General features: G+C 35.6%; 1 protein-coding gene across 5 annotated transcripts in view; it reads left to right on the forward strand.

Annotated features, from left to right (window-relative positions):
* Nucleotides 1-14,172: 14,172 nt before the first annotated feature.
* The window catches only part of LOC149802147 (uncharacterized), an 88,808-nt gene continuing 83,425 nt past the window's right edge, over nt 14,173-19,555 (forward strand). For 3 of the 5 annotated variants that reach the window (XM_089956549.1, XM_089956550.1, XM_089956554.1), the window contains exon 1: nt 14,173-14,340. In XM_089956549.1, the coding sequence (XP_089812675.1) occupies nt 14,319-14,340 (22 nt within the window). In that variant the 5' untranslated portion in view covers nt 14,173-14,318. Of the gene's footprint in view, nt 14,351-19,555 lie in introns of all 5 variants that reach the window. The other 2 variants (XM_089956553.1, XM_089956556.1) reach the window with 2 other exon arrangements.

Consider the following 19,555-nt stretch of genomic DNA (forward strand, 5'->3'; position numbering starts at 1 on the left):
CCTGTTAGTTTTCCTTAAAACTTACTTGAGATTCGGAATGTTCTCGTCTCTTTCTGATGTGAATCGAACCACCCCATGCTCTTCGATCGGAACATTGCTCGGGCATTTCCGTCAAGTCGCGGAATAACCTCGGAATTTATTGTCAATTTGATGTGTTTGGTGATTCGCCCCAGGCAGCATGCACTTAATATGTTGCGATAAAAATATTTTAAAAAAAGACTGACAATGTTCCTATTGTAATTATGCCTCCTTACGATGTCATATTGTGGACTAAGATAATATTTATTTTCCTTTCATTGTTGTGTATCACCACCATTCATTTAGGTGTCGGAAGCTGTTTTCATTGCAGAACACATTTTTGTAACCTTGGATGTCATCCCTTGTCAAACGCAGCTTGTAACATTTCAAATAGTTTTCGGTGCGTGTCAGGGACAGTAACGTAACCCTTCTTACCCTTTGATTAGGTTTAAGAAACAAAGAAGTGTTCCTTTGTTCTTCAAAATCATCCATCCATTTATGTTTTTGAAAATAATAATAATAATAATAATGAGGACTTTGTATACCGCCTAATCTTTAGAAACTCTAAGCGCTTTGCAACATTAGACAACACCTATAAGATAATAAAAAAACATATATAATGATATGATTACAAACACAAACACCATGAAATTAGAAAACATAGAAAAATCATGCTGAGAATATTTAAGGTAGGAAACATTATTAGGTCTTTAAGTTTGTTCTTGCAGTCGAAATAAGTGAGTTTTGAGAGCACTCTTGAATGGGATCACCGTGTCTTTGTGTCTAAGTTCAGTGGGCAATTCATTCCATGTTGCTGGGCCCTGATATGCAAAAGAAGACTGTCCATATGACTTTGTTTTCATAGTGGGAATAATGAGTATACGATTGTCAGAAGAGGAGCGTAAGTATCTTGCTGGTGTGTACACATGGGTGAGGTCGGATAGGTATGTTGGACTAGAGTCCGTCAGTGAAACGTAGCACAGAGAACAAATTTTGTGTCTGATTCTGGATCGAATGGATAGCCAGTGTAGGGTACAGAGCAGCGGGGAGGTGTGCTCTGATCGTGATACTCTAAGTATGATCCGAGCAGCTGTGTTTTGAACTTTTTGAAGTTTTTGGAGTAGATATTGAGATGAACCAGACAGAATTGAGTTACAATAGTCCAGTCTTGAAAGTACTAATGAACACACAAGTGTTTTAGTGGCATCAACTGAAAGATATTTGCGATGGAGCATTCAAACTGATATAAAATAGTTTCTGCGTGAGCCATATTTGCTTTCCTTTTTTCCACAGCTACAGAATACAAAATATTCTTTGCTTTACAAAAAATACACGCAATGCATAATGCACAACTTGAATGTACTTTAAATTTTCCGTCTAAATAAAATAAAAACAATGGAACTGTCCAATTTGATACATATGAAGAAGAAAAAAAACAGTACACCAACCCTACGCAGAAATTGCATAGGTCAGCGACTGAGCAAAACTGCAGTCGGGAGATCTATGGGAATTTAAGATGGACCGGCACTCTGGCCTCATACTAGAATTTAATGTGGAGAAGTATTCTGGCCTCAAAACGAAATTTAGCAGGATAAAAGGCAATGGTGCGTCGTTAAAGCTTACTTGTGAATTTACTTTTTGTGGGTCGATAAATGTCGTTATAGAGTTTCACGTTGTTAAGTTGTTAGTAGTGTGTGCGTGCAAATGAGGCCAAATTATTACAAGTGGTTGACCTTAAATGACCAAGATACTACCCAACACTTGTAAAGACCTGCTGCCTAGTGGTCATATATATATATATATATATATATATATATATATATATATATATATATATATATATATATATATATATATATATATATATATATATATATATATATATATATATATATATATATCGTACTCATAAATAAAATGGACGTGACTAAAAGTACTACTAAAATTCCGATATTGTTATCTAATTTAGTGGAAACTGAAACTTATGTGGAATTTTCTTTTCTAAAATGTAACGTAGAGTACAAGTAGTAATAAGATTCCAAAACCATACGGACTTTAGGTGAGACTGACAAAAACCTGAAAAAGTAAACATAAATGAATAAATAAATTGGTCACGGCTGAAAATTGTAATAACGTTCCGAAACTCATACGGACTTAAGCGGAGAATGAAAATAAAATTGCTAAAGATAACACTAACATTTCTAAATAAATACAGATTTAAATGGAGATCAAAAAGGTAGTTCTCCCTAAATGCAATCTAGTTAAGATTAAATTCAGATATACAGTCTTACGTGTAGATCTGACAGACACCGATAGAAATTCATGTTTTGAGAACTTTGTGAATTTCCAGTCCACTTATTTGTAGTATCCTATCAGATAAAGCATTGCGAATTCGTGTTAGGGAAAGTTATCGTTCGTAATTATATGTTCCGAATGGCGTGCGTCACTTTCAGAAATTTGACAGTTTTTAGTCGATTGGTGAACCACAAAGTCAACAGAACATGACCTGTTATTGGTGTCTGTCAAATCTACACGTAGAAGTGAGGAGATCTAATTTTAATCAGATTGTCCTAAATGTAACAAATGGGAAAAATACCTTACATAAATTGTCAAAACCTGAAAAGTAAAAAGTTTAGAAATTTACAATTGCTTACAAATCAAAAGTAAATAATAAAATGTAATTAATTTGCGAAGACAAAAATGTCTAATTAAATGTAAAAATTGTGAAAATTGCATTTGTTAAAATAACAAATTGGAAAATTAAAGTTAAAAAGGTTAATATATAAAATAATATATTTTTCCTTCAAATTCTTATATATATATATATATATATATATATATATATATATATATATATATATATATATATATATATATATATATATATATATATATATATATATATATATATATATGTATGTATACGTACATACATACATACTTGTGTGTGTGAGAGAGAGAGAGAGAGAGAGAGAGAGAGAGAGTGTGTGTGTGTGTGTGAACTGAGAGAGTGTTTGTGTGTGTGTGTGAACTCTATGGTCTTAATACAACCTCATGGTCTAAAACAAAGTAAAGAAAAGAGTGAAAACCAACACTTTTTTGTAAAATTCAACAATTAAATTATTTGCCTTTAATTCAAAATGAGAATTTAAAAAGAACTAACAGTAATGCGAATACAGTAACGCCAATTAAATCCCAAATAGTCCTAAAATGCGAAAAGTCTTGTCCACGGAAACCGATATGCAAAAATCCCAGTTCCAGTAAGTAGATAGTATATGAGAATTCTGCACGTCTAAACTATGGGAATTTTACATTGACGATATAATTTTTGGATTTGTGTCTCTATGATGTCATAAATGCAATCTAAAATTAAGTACGTCCATAGATTTAACATTACCATGAATCTTTATGCCCACTAACGGAAATGTAATGTTAAAACTACACTTTTTAACCAATACGCATTTTAGAGTAACCAACACTCAGTTGTCTACTATTCAGAACCCAGTTATATACTAGCTTTCAACCCCACCCCGCTTATATATACACCATCAACACTTCGTTTGGGGTATCCATTACCCAGTTATATGCTATCAATTAGTTATCTACATTTCAACACCCACAACTACCATCAACATGTTGTCTGGAGTGACTAACAGCCAGATATTTACCATCGAGCACCCAGCTATCGACAATCTTACCCTCACGCTATATCAAAAAACACAACGCTGGAGCGACCGAAACCTCTTACCTCTTACTTGGAAATAGTAAATATACTAACATTAACAACAACAACCGTTGTTTCGCGAATGGCAGTCAAAACAACAACTTTTCACAATGTATGTTATTTTAATGCTCAATATCTCGTCGAAAAGATTTCAACTATTTTCAAAGATCATTTTGAAAAGCAACGGAGAAAACTTGCCAAAGAGTACTGCTCGAGTACCATAACATCAAAAACTGTCCTAAAATGCTCTTTTTTCCGACGGCAAAACATTGACTACCAAGTTTGAGAAGTGATCCCAGCTGTTGAATTATATATATATGATGTCTATAATGATATTTTCTGTTCGTAATAAGAACAGTCAAAGACCATAGTTGAAGAAGACGAAAAACAGAAAATGCACAGTCATGATGGCACGATGGCCAGAACAAGGACAACACTTAATTTACTGTTTTGCTCGTTTCGTGGCTTAACTAATCACACGCCTAGCCATAAAACATTATTATGGTTGTTAAATACACATCCCTACTCAGAAACAACACGAAAAGTGTTTGTTGATAAGTCTCAATGAAATATTAGAAGAATGTATAGAATACGCATATAGTCTCGTCTCAGAAGAGAAGTTTTTGAAAGAGTGGCATGTAACTTGAGTGACCATTCCTTATTTCCATTGACTTTAGAAACGAATCGCATCGAACATCTCTTGGAACAGAGTCCCGAATTAATTGACATCTATTTTCATTACACGTGAAAATTAATACCTGGGAACTTCATTACCTCTTCACACACAGTTCGGACACACACGGCTTCTTAGAATGCAATGGCGTGTGCTAAACATTAACTCCTCAAGACGTTCAAGCCTATGGCATCAATATGGACGACAGGAAAACAATGGGTAGCCATCTACTCTCCCGACGGCCACAATGGGAATTGTTTCATTTGTATGAATTACATCCTCTGGAAGACGACATAATCGACTTAATGAGAAGAAATGATGTTTCCACTCAGTTCATTAAATACAAGTGTCAGATTGGATTGGGTTTAGACAATATTTGTGACTATTTTTGTTTTCATCAACGCCATCGTGGATTCCGATTGGAACGTGAACCGACTTGTTTTGAATGTGCTTTTCCTAGAAACGATATCAAATAGAAAGGTGATGTTTTTGAACATTATGTCTATTTCGTTTCTTGAGCTCAGAAATGTAGTTATATCGATGACAAAATGACAGTGCTAGATCGTTGGAAGTCGAGTCTTACTCCGCAACGTTTTCAGCCCTGTACGCATGTTCATATTCAATATTTTCTTATTTGTAAATGATTAATTAGGAAAGAGCCCTAATCCTTCATTTTTATTGGTTTTGTTTCATTTTTATTAAAACATTGTTGATTTAGAAAAACACTGTACTGGCATGTTGTTTAGAAACAAAAGAAAAGTATTTTCGACATGCCGTTTCACATTCTTTTTGTCGATTTTTTATTTTTTTCCAAGAGATATGTTTTTCTTCACGTCAACGACTCTGTCTAAGTTTCTTTGGTTAGTAAGTGCAGGTGTTGGTCACCGAAAATGACATGAAAATTTTGTATTTTATACATATCTTTCACAATGTTTAAAAAAATAGAGTTTTAAATTATATTCTTACAATTTGCAATTTTCAAAAATTTTTGTTCGGACATTTTTTTAATCTTCGTTAAATTTTATATAATTTGTTTATATTGTATTCGTAAAAATGTGAATTTGTGAAGTTTTAACTTAAAAATTGCGAAAGAATTTCTTTAACATGTCTACATTTGGTCATCTTTTAATCTCTGGTAAATACCGTATGAGTTTCTAAAGTTTAGCATTACTATTGGACTCGATGTAGTCTTAAACTTTTCCAGACACCCTTTAGTCTCCGTTATAATTCCCACGACTGTTTTGGATTTTTAATATTACTTTTTGTCTAGGTCAAAGTTTTAAAATTAAATTATATTTCTTACGTCTCCGCTATAGACCATGGCTGTTTCTGAAATTTACTACTACTTTTAGTCTGTGCCATTTAATATAATGTTCGGGTTATTTTCTAGTCTCCGCCAGATTCCGTGATAGTTTTTGGAAATTGATTAAAGCTATTTATAATATCAATGTACACAAAATTACTGACACCTCCTACACGATCTGAGGTATAGGGATTGCTTTATGCACAAATGCATACAAATGCATATAGGTCATTATACGCGGCGTGTTGACGGCATCAAATTGGCTGTTGTATAGTAGACGATTGGGGTTTAGTCGTTACAAACGAGGTGTTGGATGGTAGGTGTAGGGCATTTGTCACTACGTAAGGCGTGTCGATGGTATAATGTGGAGTGTTGCATTGCAGCATGTGTTTGTCACTACACAGAACGTGTTCTACAGCAAACGATGGGTAGAGATGTAGTAGCAAATGTAGTAGCTATCCCTGCAGGAACCTGGGTCAAAACCTATTTAAATTTCACCGTATAAGTGACAGCGGTAGTTCGAATCTTTCTGGAAATCATTTTTGAGCGGTTTGGACGTGACAAAATTCCTTTTGGCGCTCCGAACAAATTTGCTTTGGACGAACTTTCCTCTTACGGTCTTGGGGTGGAGTAGGATGGTATTCGATATTGCTCGGCCATTTTGTGTTCAAAATCATAAGGCTGAACTTCTGCCAAAATTTCTCTCATTGTATGATGTGATACGGGGCATAGGCATTGCCTTGTTTCTGGTTGTTCACGTAATGGCATGATCATACATGGCGGCAGGCTAGTTAAGTATTTGCTTTGTGTGGTGATTTTCTACGTTCTACATCTCTCTGGTAGATCCACTTCGTGGTAGATATATGCCGTTTGTCATAAACGTTCGGTAGCGCGAAATGTAAAGATTTACCTCATCGCATCTGACAAGCTACCAGTTTGAGACTATGTTGGTGAACGTTTCCAACTGCACCTCAATATGGTCTAAAGGATCGGCTGATCGAGGCCGGCATTGTGATAGCTTTCAGTTCTGATGTAACCTTTCTAGCTGTGCCTTAATGCCGAGGTTAAACGTGACACACTTTTTTCCAATCTACTGTGTAAGATATTTATTATACCGTATGTCATGGCCCTGAGTAGTTTACAGAGGTCGACCTCTACAAGGTGGCCTCGTCGCGGCACGGCTTGATAGTATGCAACTATTTTATATGTTCGAAGCCGGTCTTTTTATTGCACGAGGGTTGGCAAAGTGTTCAAGAAAGGAGCTTTTGCTTCCTTTGTGGCCTCCTGCACTGCCCGTCGTTAAGCCGATTTTGGTTGCCTCGGAGCATGCATTGGTGGCTGCTTATGAGCACGCATCTATAGCTGCCTTGGCATCGGCGTAGACGCTTGTTGCCTTGAAGTTGGTTCGGTGACCGCCTTGGAGTCGTTGGCTTTGGCTGCCTATGACCTGGAGTGGGCCATCGCCTGGTAGCTGCAAAATTGGCTGCCACACTCGTGCTGTCAGTACGTAGGCTTATGATACACTTCCTTTCAATAATTAGAAAATTGTCGCTGGTTGCTACTGATTTTGGTTAGTCCTCACTGGCGACGCTGATGTGATGCTATGGTACTCAGTCTTTGGCTAGGAGGGAATATGTTTTGATCCAGCGCTGCTTTAATAGAAACGTCTGTTGCTTTGAGCGACATGGAACTAGGATGACCTTTATTATGCAGCTAACTCAGGCCATTCCTTAAAATTTGGCTGGTCTTAGTTATATGCATCGCACCTTTCAGACCATCTCCACAACGGTTGCATTTCCGGTGAGTGGCGATGGTGCCTGCTCCGCAATTCCAGTAAGCCAAGAATTGGATTCCGTATCTCTCTCTCTCACTGGGCATGTACCTCGCAATAGGTGCTGAAGTATTTTCGCCCACACTGTTCTTGTTTTCCCCCAAGACATCCAAGTAAACATGTTTGTTCATCGTCGAACCTTGGTTACTAGAGCTGAGTACCGCGAAAACGTTTGTACCACGGCATACTGCGTTATTTCCCAATGTAATGCGATACGTAACACGGTATACCGCAATTATATTATGGATCAGCAATATAATGATATGGGGCAACTGCCAGGCACTTTTCTGTTTACTTTAACACACCTTCAACAGTCACGGTCGGCATGCGCTATCAACGCACACTCGTCAAATTTCAAATACGTTCTGTCCAGTGTATCAAGACGCAAAGTCTGTCAGTTACTGGAAAAATATCTTGCTCTGATTTATAGCAAAATAACATCATATTCAGCTCATGATAGTATTAGGAAAAATAATAATTATCTTGAGACAAAAGAACAGTAAATATCTGAGCTCATACGAAAATCGTTGCCCGCTGCACCGATAATAAATGGCCAGTACCTTAGTTAAGATAAATTTGTGCATGATAATTGTTGTATAAGTTGTAATCTAAGAGCAGAAACTAAAGTTTTACAAAGGAATACATATACTTAACACATTCATATACGCTGGGAAATAACTAAAACATGACATGAGGAGGGGTGTTTTCTTAATCAGATTTTGTTCTGAAAGTTGGATTTTCCCGAATGTGTGTCAAAACAATTCGTTTGGCAACCGCATAGGCACACGTGACAGATGTCCAACATGTGATTAAAAAATCAAAAATGGAATTATATTTGTTACCACTACTTTGTAACAGATACAACTGTTTTGTAACATGAAGAAAAAGACGCATTTCTTACGCTATTTTGTCATGAATAGCATTAAAGTCGTAACAAGATTAATTGGAGATTTCCGTAAATTCCTTGCAGACGAAAACTGCCAACAAACCGGTATAGTGAAAAACGCAATATGGTACGTACCACCAGAAAAACTACCGCGGTAAACTGGTATACCCGTAACGCGGTATCCCATAGACACATCCGTGTGCCATCTCTAATTTGTATACTGGTGATAGTCATCCACTCTACCATGATTACCAGAAGCCTGCATAGACCCACTCTCCTCCCATGTGCAACCTCCCACCAAAAGCTCTCTTGGTCTAGTAAAGATGTTGCTGCTCCGAGACTTAGGAAAATGTCATTTAAGGGTAACATGGTAGGGTATTTCCTACCATAGATGTACGTCTTGTTGTTTATATCAAAGATATGCAAAATACTTGCCGTGTTCCTTGTTTTTATTTGTGCAAGTGCGTATGCAAATTCGTAAAGATATTTCCAGGCGACGAGGGCATCGCGTGAAAAAATGACGTAATAGCCTTAGCATTTTCTTTTTCTCTCGGATTCAGAAGCGGCATTCACACAATATTTATTCAGCACCCTAGTTAGGCCTCAGTCATCCAAGATTTGCATAGGTTTCAAAAACATAATAATTATGTTATCGTAGCTTTAAAATAATGCTTTCTCAAGCTAAAAAGTAAACAACTGCTCCAGATTTATGACAAATAAGAAACAAACAAACAACGGTTTGCAATGTTCTGTATAGTGGTCGGATTTACCCTAGGTTATTTTTCATAAGAGGGCAATTCTAACCAAGAACACAAGCTAAAAGACAACTTAAAATTATGATTAGTATGTATGGAACTTTGAAGAGAAAAAACCCGGGAATAAATTGTAATTAAAAACAAATAAATACAAAAATTAAAGGTATAAAGCTAAATAAAACAAAATGTTAATTATCTCCGCAATTACCTATACAACAATATCACTTTTTAGCTGCTATCTCTCCATCTGAAAAAAGAAAAGCTTTTAAATCTGTTGAGACAAACAAAACATTTTATTTTGCAAATGAAACTTGTATATGTACGGTACATATATCTGGTTGGAATTCACCAACATGAGATTGGGAATCTCTATTTTATAAATTATGCGAATCCTTTCGATAAAACTGCTGTATGTGTTTACAAAGGTAAAGAATGTAGAAAGCGTGCCGCCTACCTGCAGAGTGAATATGCAAAAATTACAAAAGTTTTTAGCCGTAATATTTAATCAGGAAATGTTTTGTTGTTTTTTTTTTAAAGTGAAACGTGCCGTAGAATCCCGTGGAAAAAAACTGGTTCTCGTCAAAGATGTGATATATGTTTCAAATGTGCGGAAAAGGATGTTGATGAAATTAAAGAATTGTTGTTTGGATTATTTCTTGAAATAGTTCAAGTTTGGCGATTTTTAAATAAAAGTCTGCTGTTTTCTTCAGTTCTTTCTCTTTCAAACCTCACGTTTAGCATCTATCTGATATATTGTTGTTAGCTATCCATATATCATGAAGTTTTGAGTCTTCCAGAATTGGCCAGAAGGCAAATGTTCATATTCTATCCCTACTATCACATACAACACGTTTTAAAACCTCTTGGTTTGACAGTGTTTGGTCCTGTCAGAAAAATATACAATCACACTTGATCGAATTTTTAAAAAAAAATCAAAATCCAGGTCTAGCATTAAATAAATGTTCATGACCGCGGCTACTTAGGTACGCATGGTCAGCAACATTTACAAATCAAAATATCAGGAAAGGGTTTCAGGCTACTGGAATATGTTCAGTGGTTATGTCTGCCATATCCGAGAGTGCGTATCAGCCATCCACGTTATACGAGCGAGAATTTGCCTTATGCACAGCTTCACAGCCTTCCTCTTCATCAGTTTCTGGCCAATTCCGTTTTCCTGTCTCTGTCCTTAACCAATAACGCGAAGAAGAGAGCAAATCCATCTCTTTAAGCACATCACCCAGCCAGGTTTCAAGCCAAATTGTTACTATAAATTCAATCACACCGTCTGCTTCTACACAAAGCGACCATTCAGAACCAATCGCTTTTATAGACGCGCCATCAGGTTTTGCTGAATCTGCATCCAACACCAATTATGCAATAACTGGCTCTGAGGTTTATATTCATTCCATGTCTTAATATGGTATATTTTGTATGAAAAAAGTACAGCCCAATTGAAGCAAGCATAACAGCAGGGACGTAGCATCTGTTTTGATGTACCTGGTCAAGGACAACTCTTCTGCAGATATTGGGAGTGGATGTATGTACAAGAAGGTTATAATACTATTTCAGGAAACCATACACTGAGTTCTACACGGAACAATGATCTAAAAATATTTTCCGAATTATGCCAGTTGATCAGGGGGAAAATCAGTCTATAGCATAAACAGGTCATAGAATTTTGACATCCGATGAAATTACGAAAGGAGAAATGCTGAAATTTTAAAGTCAAACAATGCAGCAGGAAAGGAGGACAGGAAGAGAAAAACTCTGGAAAAGATGGAGAGGATTGGGACATAAGAGGGGAACAAGAAAAGAAAAGACATTAGAAATAAATTAGTCAGTTTTCAGTAATACTATGTGGTTTAATAATTTCTAAATTTTATTCCTGTTAGTACACGTGTTCATACCTTTCCAGATCCATATCTTGGAGGAACAGTGCTGCGAGAATTTATATCTTTTGCATGTAGTCACAAATCTAATTACCTAATTCATATCTCTCTCTCTCTCTCTCTCTCTCTCTCTCTCTCTCTGCCTTTCTCTCTCTCTCGTGTCCATACTGCTTTACATATATACACACATTTAGGAAGAGATACAGACTGACAATGTTGGTCTTCTTGTCTTTATGAGAGTACATCAAACACAAATCAGTTTAAAACGATTTTATCACAATAGGAAAAAATGTCCCGAATCATATTTGTAGAAATATGGTTTCCGGATCCTACGTTTTTATCCTTACGAGTTGTTAGTCCGCTTTTCCTCTGACAGTTGCCACCCCATTTATTTGGACGTTTATGTTAGGGTGTAAGGTCAGAGTCCTCTGCCTAAGGAAAAGTTGGAATTCGCTGACACCATTTGGTGTTGGCATAGGGTAGCCGCTTTCTAGCCGGCTTTGCAAACTTTAACGACTTTCATTGCGATATACCTGCATGAAATCGATAGGAATATAATTTATTTTCTCAAAAGTCGCGAGCATAGAATTTCGCGATATCTTTAATCCGTTGACAGACGAGAGGAAACTGCATCATTGCTGAAATTAAACCTGGATGTCGCCATTTTCCTCCCGAGTCACATGGCTACACAAGTCTCGCAACCTATATGTATATGACACCAGAGGTCAAATAGTCAGGTGCTATCGACAAAAAAACTAATTTCCAAAGTTGTTGTACATATAATTTGGAAATATTATATAGAAGTCAGTTAATGTTTGTAAATAAATATAATGCATACTTAATTCTCAACATTTTATTCTGAAAACAAATACCAGAAATCTGTCGGTATGGCAGCAGGGTGGAGAAAACCATTTTCAGCAAGTACCGAACACGTGTCAACTATGTTTTTATTGGTATCATGTGACTACCGTATTAACATGTGTTCTCTGCTTAGGGGGCGCTCACCAGTTATTATGTAAGTTTGGGAGAGTGGCGTATGTAAGGTGAAGTTGTTTACATTTAAAACATGCACACTGGAGAGAATGTTGGCACACCTCTATGCCGCATTAATGTAATGTGGATGATATTTCTTTGGGTATTGTACTTTTGGAAATTGTACATGATCTAAGCACACTGCTGACTTAAATAACTGCTCCCTTGTGCTAAAAAATCAGCCTGAATTAGTCTAAAAGTACACTGTGCATAGCAGCTATTAAAATAGGAAAAATTAATTTTGCCAGACTAGACAATACCAACTTCTGAAAGTGCAATGAATGAATTACCAACTATATAAAATATAAAAAAGTTATCGGCTCTTTTTTTAATACAATGTATCTCTCAAGTTCGGTCGTGAAAATGACAAAGTGGAGCTAGCACTTTTTATAAGGTGCACATCTGGAGTAAGGCTCTGCTGTATACTCTATAACCCATCTTACACCCATAAATCATACACCAAAATAAAGGGAATTAAAGGTTCTTTGAATTATACCTAAGATATACATGGTCTTTTTTAAATAGCCAGTATAACCAGCGAGGAAAGCCGGGGAAATTCTTTTTCTTTAAACTTCTAACCCTCTATGCAAAATGCGAAACTGCAGAGCGCCACCTTAATGAAAATGGTTTTCTTCAAGGTTTTTCCCCCATCATTGACAGTTTTCCGGTCCTTGTTTTCAAAATAAATATTTTGAGATGTTTGTGTTTCTTCATTTTTTTTTATAAAGATTACATGACTTTCATTTATATGTTCGATTTCTTTTCTTACAGCAATACCAGAAATGGGTTATTGTTGATATCACGTGACTATATGACCTCTGATGTCATTGACATGTAGGTTGCGAGATTTGTGTAGTCATGTGACTCAGACTGCAAATGATGACATCCAGGTCACATTTCAGCATCGCTGTAATTTCGTCACGACTGTCAGCGGATTAAAGATATCAAGACTGCTATGCTCGCAATTACACAGACAATAAATCATATTCCTATCGATTTCATGCAGGTATATCTCGATGAAATGTCGTTCAAGTTTGCAAGGCCGGCTAGTAAGCGGCTATCCTATGCCGACAACAAATGGTGTCGGCGAATTCCAACCTTTCTATAGGCAGTGGATTCTGACCCTACACCCCAACATAAATGTCAAATGTCAAAAAATGGGGTGGCAAGGGTCAATGGAAACTCGGACTAGCGAGATGTGAACTATATCGTGCATCTTTTAACAGCCGAAGTTAATCACACAGTGGTCGGTATTTCCCCATGGTGGTTGGAGTTAAATATATCAGAGGTCGGAAAACACCACTGCACGATCTCATTTACTTCTGCGTTAATGGTCATAATAAAATCACGTTTCAGTAAGAAGAACTAAAGTTAATGCTTTTTGAATAACGAAACTTGTTATAAAAAGCCCGATTGACTGCACCCCGTATCGTAATTAGGCACACAGTAGTCGGCTCCAATAACGTAATTATCGATCTCGTGTCAACGACCTCAGTGGTCGGATTATGACCAGATTACCTTAGCACGATCTCACATCTCCATTTGACTACTACTTAGATACTTCTAATTATTTCTTCATTCGTTCTCTTTACTGGGTAAAAAAAACCAAAAAAAACGCGCATACTCTTTTTAATCTTTTTCTTTTTAATTCATATATCTTTTAGTTTTCAGACGACTAAAGAAATTCTTCTTACTGTAGTACATAAATAATGGCAAACTTTTTATGGGAATGGGTGTTCCTTTCGATTCCAATCGTGTTGGTTTCGGTTTGACTTGGGTTGTATGTAGATTTGTAATAGTTTAAATATTCGTTGTTTTAATTACAGCAATCGGAATAAAACTCAGACAGTTTCAATGTTCACAACTAAAATTTAGTTTTCTTTAAAAATTTCTTTTCTTATTATTTTATTTGCTATAATATTTACATTCTTTAATTTGTAAAAGAAAATACCTTCCGGTTTAATAATGGTATAAAAGTTTTATGAACCAAAACTTTTCATGATCATTTAGGTGACTAGTTTGGTTTTAATGAAAATTCAAACCTCTTCCAAACTAGGACGAAAAAACGTAATATCCTGTGGAAATTCCTAGTTGCCAATTGGAGAACACTAAACTCCGTAGCGGCTAATAGTGACTACATACTGCTTTGCGTCTTGATGCACTGGATAGAACGTATGCGAAATTTGACGAGTGTGCGTTGATAGCGTATGCCAACCGTGACTGTTGAAGGTGTGTTAAGGTAAACGGGTATGCTATGTTCTCAATAAGTCGTGTGGCAATGAAAAGTGTCGTTTTAATTGTGTCATGTTTCAATGACTGACTGTATACTGTACGTATATAAGACTAACAACATTCCATTGGAAATATTAGAAAGGACTTTATTTGAAATGTACCCATCTCTAAAATAACTTAAAAATAAGAAACTCATGTTATAGAGGCTGTTATGCTGACAGCCGTTGTTAATTTAGTGCTGGGGTTTTGATTGGCCGACTATTAATAAAACTTGGGGATTTTGTGGACTAAGATAACACTGCACCATTGCTGTGAAGTAAACGTTTCGGTTTTGAAAATGACACGAAGTTATGAAATTTGAACTATGGTTTATCGTAGTAATATAGATAAAAGTCAACACCGAAAACAATAATAATGGGGGGATAAAAATTGTGGTCATGGTAAAGAACTCTTAAGAACTACGAAGAAGCACTGAGTACTACTATTGCCAATATATGTGACGTCATATATATGATCACGCGGGGAGGTTTACTGCTACTGGTTCTGGTGGTGGTAGTGATAATGATGTTGAGATTATAACGATGACAATTCTTGGGATTAATTATCTTATATTCATAGAATAATAAGCATACATTTACTCCTAGATGATAGCCCTGACAGAGTTGTCCTTCCTGATACTTAAAATACGTTTGTAATACAAATTGTATCTGTTACGACCCGTGTTAACAATATTTATCGATTTATTTTAGTACAGTTATGTTTTAAGGGTAATTTAATGCTTTACTATGTTCTTATTGCCCAGTTTTTACCACTTAGCGCCTCTTAGTGCTTCTTAGTAGTTTTCAGCAGTGTTTACCTGGCCATACAGCCTAAAAATTGAATGCTTTGATATAAATGTAAACTTATGTTACTGGTATGACAGAAGTTAATACTGGCCATTTGGGACCAAATTAAGGGCTACAGGGCTCTGAACAGTTGCAGGATGATTATGAGAAGTCCTGGATTCTCCAGTCATGGAACTCAGTAGTCCCCAGCCAATTTTTGAGAGATTCTGGCATAAACATGGGAATCTTTCACTCTCAAAAGGATTGCATTCTTAGCCATTTATAATATCAGACTACCAAGAAAATATTTATAGTAAATGGAATGTTAAGTTTCAATATAATCCATGTAAATTTATTATAAAAAAATATTTTTACCCCTACAACAATAATAAGAACAAAAATTAAACCACAAGAAAAATTAATCAACAATGAGTTTAAATCCCAAGAATCATCGTTTTCAGTGCAATGATGTTTTATGTATCTCCATTCACATCAAAGAAGCTTACAGAAGTAAAATTGTATCTCCATTCAAAGAAACTTACACAAGTAAAATTGTATATCCATTCACATCAAAGAAGCTTACACAAGTAAAATTGTATCTCCATTCACATCAAAGAAACTTACACAAGTAAAATTGTATCCCCATACAAAGAAACTTACAGAAGTAAAATTGTATCTCTAGTCAAAGAAACTTACACAAGTAAAATTGTATCTCCATTCAAAGAAACTTACACAAGTGAACTTGTGTCTCCATTCACATCAAAGAAACAAGTAAAATTGTATCTCCATTCACATCAAATAAATTTACACAAGTAAAATTGTATCCATTCGCATCAAAGAAACTTACGCAAGTAAAATTGTATCTCTATTCACATCAAAGAAACTGACACAAGTAAAATTGTATCTCCATTCACATCAAAGAAACTTACAGAAGTAAATACGTAGGATTACACTGTACTGTATGTATAAACATAAAGTAACATCATTATATGAAACAAAGTAGGAAATTGAAAATATACCAAGCATATGTTCCAAAAGGTAATTCGAACGTAGTTAGTAAACACTGTTAAATGCCTTCAGAGTTTGTCCTTATGAATAAAGAGGGGATATAACATAGGCTTTATAGAAAAGATGAATTAATCTTGGTACAATTACAGGACCTAGATAGCTTGAGATCCCAGACATGAACTGTTGTCAAGATAATTTTACAGCTGCTTTAGGCACTAATAATCAGATTTCACTAGTCAGATGGAGCATTTGCCAAAATGTTTTGTTGGCATTGGTGTAATTTTCATCACAAGTCAGCATCCCGAAAATGAAAACAGATTTTTCCAAGTCATTCTACACTGTTTTAAAAGTCTCTGACAAAGTTTTGATTACTCTCCTGACTTAAATCTCATGATTTGTGTTATCAACAATTTAATTTAAACACTGTTGCAACAAAATAGGGCATTCATTCTTTGCTAAACAAATGCAGGTGCTTACATATAGTAGAACATCAGTTTCTTTGAAGTACATTAGAATAGCCTATAGAATGTCAGTCCTATTGACAAAATAATTACAGTGATAAGGATTCATTGCTAATTAATAACACTGGCTTATTGCCTGTTTAGTCAGGTGTAGCTGTTAGCTATTCTACAGATTGGATACTGCTGACCAAAACGTAAAAAGAGGGAGCATCCTGGGGAAAAGGAGGCATGTCACTGGGACGTGTTACTGGAAGAAAGGGTGCATCATTTGAGAATTGAATATGTATTTGACCCAGAAGCATTTGTGATATCGTTGTTTGGTCAAAATTCAAGTTGAAGCATAGCAAGCAGATGAAAAGTTCTTTAAGCTGTTCTGACTTAATAAAGAAAATAATTTTTTTTAGACTTGAAGACATTTCTTTTTGTGTCAGAGTCATCAGTGGAAACAATACACATTTTCCAAAGTGTGTCAGTTCTGGCGTGCAAGTAGAATAATAATCATGTCAAAACAATCATTTCATGTTCCATTGGTGTAACTGTTTACAAGATTTTGACAGATTTAAGGAGTACTACTACTTGTAGTACTAGGACAGAGAATGATACTTTCAAGCTGACAAGGGTTGAAAAGGTTTGGCACCATAATTTGATGATTACCTGGTAGTTGGCAGCCCATATTGACAGATTAGACTGTAATTGCTTTAGTCATAATATTTGTAATTTTATGCCTTTTTCCTTACAAAAGTATATCCATACACAGTCAGATAGTTTCTTTTTTAAAATCCGTTGAGGTCAACAGATTTTAAAAAAGAAAGTGAAATGACTTGATTGTATCAGGATATACTTCTGTAAGGAAAAAGGGCAACATTATCAATATGGGCAATTAACTGTGTGAGATATATTTAAAATTTGGCTTCCTGTTGCATTGTTAACAGGTGAAGGAACATGCTATATAGCAACAATTGTTTAAGCAGTAAGCTGTCATATCCCCCCTCCCACAATCATACATATCAAGGTAGATGTCTAATGTTGTAGGACTATTGCTCAGCCTGCAAATAGTGGCCTGCCATGTGATATATTTTATACCATAATCATACAGGGACAATAACTTTCAGGACAGTTGCAACTGTGAATAAGCTTAATTTGTAGAAAATACAGTAGAACATTTTTGTAGAAGACGACAAAACAATGGTCTCCCAAGTAATGTTGTAACATCATGTTGGAGGTCATTTCTTCATATAATAGATCAATTTGTGTGTTGAGTATGTGATATCTCAAGACAGGTGATCTTTCAATGCAGTGGTCTTTCAAGATTTGCTTTTGTCTTGCAGGTTCAAATAATATGTAGACATTAATTTAAAGCCCAGGTGTTTCAGTACAGTTGCAACGGTAGACATGGTTAAGCATGTACCAGGAGAATATTTGGTAACTTTTGTCAGCGATCATGAACACTTTTTTTTTTGTTGTTTCTGTTTCTCTTTATGATCAATATGAAATGGACAAACAATAAGATTATGGCAGCTGATGGCTTGTGCCATCACTGACTGACTTGGTGTATCACACAAAGCCAAAGATGAGGGCAGCTAATTGAGGTGATGTTACTGAAAGACATTGTGTATGACAAGATGGTGATGGGTTGCAATGAAATATGGAAACATGCTTAGCGTTAGTGAGTGAAACTCAACTAACAGTACATTATATAATATAGATCTTAAACTTTTTGTACATAAAAAATAAATTTTGTGTTTATTTCAAACTATATACTGTTTTTTAATGAGTTGTAGTGTTTCTGATTTGTGTTGGTCTCTGGACAGTGATGAACTTTTAAAATTATTGGCTGATTTTTCATTGTAGCATTCAGAGATTGACCAATGCTGAAAATCACATTTAATTGCAATGATTCATAATCAGAATCTTTGGTGCAGATTAATGTAGTGACCTCAGGGCTTATCCACATCCTTTATTGTTTACAAAAATGAATCTTGTTTTAGATTTGCTGAATCATCACCTGCTGACTGGTGGAAGTATGCTTTATAAGCAGGGAATAATGCATTAGCAAATTCAAATTATTGTTACCAGTCGATGCTTGATTTATAAACAAGGAATAATGCAATAGCAAATTCAAATTGGTGTTGCCAGTCAGTGCTTGCTTTATAAGGAGTAATGCATTAGCAAATTCAAATTGGTGTTACCAGTCAGTGAGTGCAGTGCAAAATCATCGCCTGAATTATAGGGTTATAAGTGATATACTGCTAAGGGTAATTGTTTTGTACAAGCATAGGACAAGTATAAATGCTGGTCAAATGTTTTCTGTTATGATGTAAGTCATGGTCTCATTCAGTCAGGATAGTTTGTTATTTCAGTCATTGTAAAATATATAAATCAGGTTTTTGTACCAAAATAATCAATATTATTTGGCTCTAAGCACTTGTTTATTATATTTTATAATCTAATTATCTGATCAAGTAAACATACTCTGATATAATTGATGACTTAAAACATAAACTTGCAGTCATTTTATAATTATTCAAAATAGTCTTTATCGATCCAGTGTGGTATTAGTTAATATTTTCCTGAATTTTTACATTTGTCTACATCAGCTGAACATTAAACATTTCAATAGTAGACTTTAATCCGGTCTGGCCTAGTGGTTAGAGCATCCACTTTGGTTGCGGGAGGTCACTGGTTTGAACCCTGGCAGAGTCATACCAAAGACTTATAAATATGGTACTGCTAACATATGCCTTGCTAGGTGCTGAGCATTGAGAGGTTAGTGTTAGGACTGGTCAGCCTGGTGTCAGGATAATGTGATGGGGTGGGACATCATGCTACATGTCTGCGGCATGATGCCCCAATGCTAGACATAACTATAAACTGCCACACTGCAGAAATCATAGCAATATGACTGAAAAATTGTTAAAG

Source organism: Sinohyriopsis cumingii, chromosome 4 (assembly GCF_028554795.1).
Source record: "Sinohyriopsis cumingii isolate HCF-2022 chromosome 4, ASM2855479v2, whole genome shotgun sequence".
Classification (NCBI taxonomy): Eukaryota; Metazoa; Mollusca; class Bivalvia; order Unionida; family Unionidae; genus Sinohyriopsis; species Sinohyriopsis cumingii.